Source organism: Coptis chinensis, chromosome 2 (genome assembly GCF_015680905.1).
Source record: "Coptis chinensis isolate HL-2020 chromosome 2, ASM1568090v1, whole genome shotgun sequence".
NCBI classification, from domain to species: domain Eukaryota; kingdom Viridiplantae; phylum Streptophyta; class Magnoliopsida; order Ranunculales; family Ranunculaceae; genus Coptis; species Coptis chinensis.
Window position 1 is genome coordinate 64,555,710 of NC_141457.1, and position 5,634 is coordinate 64,561,343.

Sequence of the window (5,634 nt, forward strand, 5' to 3'; positions counted from 1 at the left end):
GCTCAAACATCGGAATTGGGCCTACCTTATGTCAAAACAACCGGCTGGGAATCAGCTTTTTAATGGTCTAAGCCTTGACCCAATCAGTTGAGCAGAAGTGGACAAAAAGTCTATAGAAGTCAAATCCAACTGGAAAGTCCTATGCGGACTGAAGAAATTGGGTTTTGGGCTCGATTTTTCGGCCCGAAACATAGCTCCTCAGCCCATGCACGAAAATGTGGATCTAGTCTCCTCCATTTCAACACACAAGACTTAGCTCTAAAGTAAATTAGCTTAGGGTAGAAAGTAGCTATTAGAGAATAAGATCTAGATCTAGTTTTATGTTCAAGTAATTAGTTTAGAACAAAGTAGATTATTAATTTAGTTATTAAATCATTGTTTTATTCTTTATTAGATCAATAAAATAGTTAGTTCTTCATAATTTAGGTTTTGATTTATTAAAGTACTTAGCTCTAAATTAAATTACTTAGTTGTTAATCATTTCTTAGTAGTTAAGTTAGATTTGAATTCTGTCGTTATTTAATATAGTAAATTTACAATCTTTATATTATGTCTTGTTTAATTTCAGTGGAAAATGATAGCATAATGATTCTAGGCTAAACCTCCATTAGAGGGGGTTGAAGAAACCTTGATGAAGCTTGATTTGTGTTAGCGTAGAGTAGTCGTAATTTCCATTCCATTCTAGAAACGATTTGTTCACAATGAGAATGGGTTTGATTGTTTTACATGCTAGATGTTAGTTGGTAGAGATTACCATGAACAACTAGAGATTAGGAAGAACCAATTGCTATGCGAAAGCATTGCAATTCGGATTATGACGAATCTTCGCTAGTTAATTAAGTCGAGTTAAGGTGGAATCAATCCCCCCTAATTCCTTATCATAGTATCAATTTAGTATTCCATAATCGTATAAATTCATATCTTGTTAGTATAATTTGCATTGTAGTATAAATTCGTAAATCTCTCATTGACTTTGGATAGACTGATAATCTTAGGAAACGCTAATTCTAAAGAACTAGGAGTGGAACGAATATTTTACTCCAACTCTATTTCGATAGAATTGAGAGTTAAAATCTTTGATAAATAGTCCCGTAGACTTAGTTCAGTTTTAGTTTTACTTGCGTTCAAATTCTATCATTTATTCGTAGGTAAAACTATTTCACTTTTAACTATTATCATCCGGCTTGCCTGAGGAATGGAAAAGTAAGCTAGTGCAGTTTTTGGCAAAGAATACAGATATATTTGCATGGGGATTGAGGATATCGCGGGTTTAGACCCAGAGTTTGTCTGTCATCACTTACATATGAATGAAGATGGAAAGCCTGTGAGACAAAAGATGAAAAGCGTGAGACCCAAGTACGCTGAGGGGATTCGCGAGGAGGTTATACGACTGAAGGGGGCGGGAATAATAAAGGATGTAGAGTTCACGAAATGGCTGTCTAATGTGGTTGCGGTTCCAAAAAAGAATGGCAAAGTCAAAATGTGTGTTGACTTTATGGATGTGAACAAAGAGTGTCAGAAAGATTGTTACCCTATGCCGCGAGTGGACGAGTTAGTGGACATGACTGCAGGTTTCAAAATGTTTTCTTTCATGGTCGCGTCGATGGGGTACGATCAGGTCGAATTGTACGACCCCGATCAGGAAAAGACAACCTTCGTGGTGGAGGGGGGTACCTACTGTTACACCAGGATGCCCTTTGGTTTAAAAAATGTGGGTGCTACATTTCAGTGGTTAGGAGAAAAAATGTTTGAAGGCATGATTCGGAAGGGGATGGACATATATATTGACGACATGGTGGAAAAAAGCATGTCAGGAGAGGAACACTTAGAAGGTCTCCAAGAAACTTTTCGCATACTGAGGACGCATTAGCTGAAACTCAATTCTGAGAAATGCACCTTTGGGGTAACTTTAGGAAAGTTCTTGGGGTACATAGTCACGCACCGCAGAATAGAGGCGAATCCCTATCAGATTAGATCATTGGTAGAAATGTCATCCCCTCAAAATGTGAAAGAAGTGCAATGGTTGGCTGGGAGGGTCGCAGCACTTAACAGATTTATTTCCAAATCGTCGAACAAGTGCCGACCACTGTATCGTCTATTGAGGAAAACGCCTGATTTCCAATGGACTGCGAAATGTTAAGAAGCCTTTCAGGATTTGAAGAATTATTTAGGAAAGGCACCTTTACTGTCGCGACCGGAGTAGGGGGAGAAACTGTATTTATATTTGGGAGTTTCGGAATACGCAGTAAGCTCAGTCCTGGTGAGAGTCGTTGAAAAAATAGAAAAGCCAGTTTACTTTCAGAGTAAAACCATGCTGGAAGCGGAGACCCGATACAGCAGAATTGAGAAATACGCTTTGGCTTTGGTATTTCCTGCCTTAAAGTTGAAGCCTTACTTCGAGGCTCATTCAGTGGTGGTAATAACGAATCTGCCCCTCAAGCAAGCATTGAAGGCAGAGAAATCAAGCAGAATGTTAAAATGGGCGGTGATGCTCAGTTGTTATGAGATTCAGTACCAAATCCGAATAGCAGAAAAGGCACAAGCAATGGCAGAGTTCCCTGCCGAGGACCCAACGTGGGGAGAGGAAATGGTCATGGAACAAGAGGGGGAACAGAATCGCGATCCTTTGGATCCTTGGGATACACGGAACGGGTGGAGGGTTTTCGCGGATGGCTCCGCTACAAATACAGGGAACGGAATTGTCTGGAATTGGCGTGGTCCTAGTAACTCCAGAGAACACTCGGCTAGAGTTGTCGATGAAACTGGGATTTGCAACTTCAAATAATGAGTCTGAGTATGAAGCAGTGATAGCAGGATTGGATATGGCACAGGATCTGGGGGTGAGTGAATTGTCTGTGTACTCTGATTCTAACTTGGTAATTTGTCAAGTGAATGAGGGGTTTGTGGTTCGCTACACAAGGATGGCAAGATACTTGGAGGTTCTACGAAGGAAAGCAAGCAAGTTCCGTACGATCAGATTTACCCACTTAGATCGCAGAGAGAATAGACATGCTGACGCATTGGCTTATGTGGCTACAGTACTGCCAGGGACAAAGGGTAGGTCTATTAAAGTGAGGGTATTGACTAAATCAAGTATTTCAGAAGAGGAAGGTGTTTGGTTTACCGCTGAAAAGGATCCAGGTTGGATGACACCCATAAAAACTTTTCTGAGGGGAGTGGAGATAAAAGACAAATAGGAGAGACGAAAAATGGAACAGGTGAGTCAAAGATACACATTACTAGATAGGAGTTGTATAGGAGAAATTTTAGTGGACCAATGCTAAAGTGCATAGGGCCACAGCAAGTTCAAGAAATTTTGGTTGAGGTGCACGAAGGTGATTGCGGAAGTCACTCAGCTGGGCGAACAACAACACACCGATTAATATTGCAGGGGTATTTTTGGCCCCATATGAAGAGAGATGCCACAGAGTATACAAAAAGATGTGAAAATGCCAAAGATTCGCACCACTGATACATTCGCTACCTGAGCCGTTGCACAATGTGTTCATCCCTTGGCTATTCGCCATGTGGGCCCTGGATATAGTTGAACCTCTACCCATGACAAGCGGTAAACGGAGGTTTATGTTGGCTGCTACCGACTATTTTACCAAATGGGTGGAAGGGGTGGCATTACAATAAGTTAAGGAAGAACATGTGAAGAAATTTTTGTGGGAGAATATCATATGCAGGTTCGGGTTGCCACATACAATTATCGCGGATAATGGAACTCGATTTACTGGGGGAAAGGTCTGAGAGTTTCTTCAGGCATTCAAAGTGAAGCAGGGGTTCTCAGCCCCCTACAATCCTGAAGGAAATGGGCAAGCAGAGTCATCAAATAAAATCATAATGGACAATCTCAAGAGAAAACTAGAGGAGCGGAAAGGAGCATGGGCTGACGAACTGAATCATGTATTGTAGGCTTATCGCACAACACCGCGGACTTCCACAAATGAGTCACTATTCGCAATGGCGTATGGGGTAGAGGCAGTAATACCAGTGGAGATGATAGAGAAAACAACAAGAACTAGAGCTGTGGAATTGGGAATGAATGAGAAAATCTTAGCCACTGAATTGAATCTCGTAGAGGAAAGAAGAGAAATAGCGCGCATACGGCTGGAGGAATATCATTGGAAGTTGCAAAGACAGTATGGTAAGAGAGTGAAGCCGCGAACCTTCAAGGTTGGGGATTGGGTGCTGCGTCGGGTTACACCAGCAACTAAGAAAGAAAATGAAGGTAAAGTGGGTCCCAATTGGGAGGGACCATATGTCGTGATGGAGAAGGGCACTTCTGGAACTTACAGGTTACAGACTGCAACAGGGGAAAGGATAGCGAAACCATGGAACATCAGAATGTTGAAAAAAATTCATAGCGGAGGCCTTGTTTAGTTTTTCAGTTGAGAGAGAAGAGACTTGTTTTTAAATTAAGTTATGGAGCCTAGGAATGATATCTTGTGTTTTGATTATTAGATCCTTGAAATAAATAGCGCATTTCTGCCAATTTTGACATGTGTATTGAATGAGGAAAAATGAGCCCTTCGCAGACTATATGTCCAAATTAACTTGGGGGCAAAATGAGCTGCCCCCACCAGGCTTCACAGCTGACAAGACAGCGGGGGGGAATGAGCCCTTCGCGGACTATATGTCCAAATTAACCTGGGGGCAATGTGAGTTGCTCCCACAAGGCTTCACAGTTGAACAAGGAAAGTGGGGGGGATGAGCCCTTCGCATACTAGATGTCCAAATCAACTTGGGGGCAAAATGAGTTGCCCCCACCAGGCTTCACAGTCGACAAAAGAGCAGGGGGGAGGAGCCTTTCACGGACTAGATGTCCAAGGGAGAGGGGGTGGATGAGCATTTCATGGACTAAATGTCCGAATCAACCTGGGGGCAAAGTGAGTTGCCCCACAAGGCTTCACAGCTGACCAAAGAAAGCGGGGGGGATGAGCATTTCGCAGACTAGATCTCCAAATCAACTTGGAGGCAAAATGAGCTGCCCCCACAAGGTTTCACAGCTAACAAGAAAGCGGGGGGGGGGGGATCAACCTGGGGGCAAAGTGAGTTGCCCCACAAGGCTTCACAGCTGACCAAAGAAAGCGGGGGGGATGAGCATTTCGCAGACTAGATGTCCAAATCAACTTGGAGGCAAAATGAGCTGCCCCCACAAGGTTTCACAGCTAACAAGAAAGCGGGGGGGGGGGATGAACCCTTCATGGACTAGATGGGTAAATCAAAGTAGAGGGAAATTGAGATGCCCCCACAAGACTTCATAGATACCCAAAAGATTCAAAGTGAAGTAATTGGAAGTAAGGCGGTGTTACGACCGCCCACACGGCTAATGAAGTTGTAATCACAATTTATGAAACTGGGGGTGGGGAGTAAATATTGAAAGGCAAAATGGATTTGTGTTAATGACCTGCTGGGCATACCCAGAAACCAGGCTAAAGTGTAAATATATAAACACAGAAGAGCTAAATTCAGAGTATGTGAACTTCTAAAGAACAACTAAGTATGACAGCACAAAAGTACAAATTTCATAAATACAAAGTTCAGGGCGTCAATGTTGTCCCTCGGTCGTGTCCTTCTGGAAGGAATCCTCAGCCACGTCCATAGTTGTGGTAAGATCATCAACCAATT

The 5,634-nt window shown here is 42.6% G+C and overlaps 2 protein-coding genes across 2 annotated transcripts; both read left to right on the forward strand.

Annotated features, from left to right (window-relative positions):
* The first annotated feature begins 2,822 nt into the window (after window positions 1–2,822).
* Window positions 2,823–3,197, forward strand: LOC147517156 (uncharacterized). The gene has a single exon (XM_086593496.1). It carries the CDS (start codon window positions 2,823–2,825, stop codon window positions 3,195–3,197), a length of 375 nt encoding a protein of 124 aa, XP_086449622.1.
* Window positions 3,198–3,966: 769 nt separating this feature from the next.
* Window positions 3,967–4,386, forward strand: LOC147517157 (uncharacterized). Its single transcript, XM_086593497.1, has one exon. The coding sequence runs from the start codon at window positions 3,967–3,969 to the stop codon at window positions 4,384–4,386; it is 420 nt and encodes a 139-aa protein (XP_086449623.1).
* The last annotated feature ends 1,248 nt before the right edge of the window (window positions 4,387–5,634 follow it).

Excerpts from the sequence above, each read along its gene's own strand:
- LOC147517156 (XM_086593496.1), top strand. The coding sequence starts at position 2,823 with ATGGCACAGGATCTGGGGGTGAGTGAATTGTCTGTGTACTCTGATTCT.
- LOC147517157 (XM_086593497.1), top strand. The coding sequence starts at position 3,967 with ATGGCGTATGGGGTAGAGGCAGTAATACCAGTGGAGATGATAGAGAAA.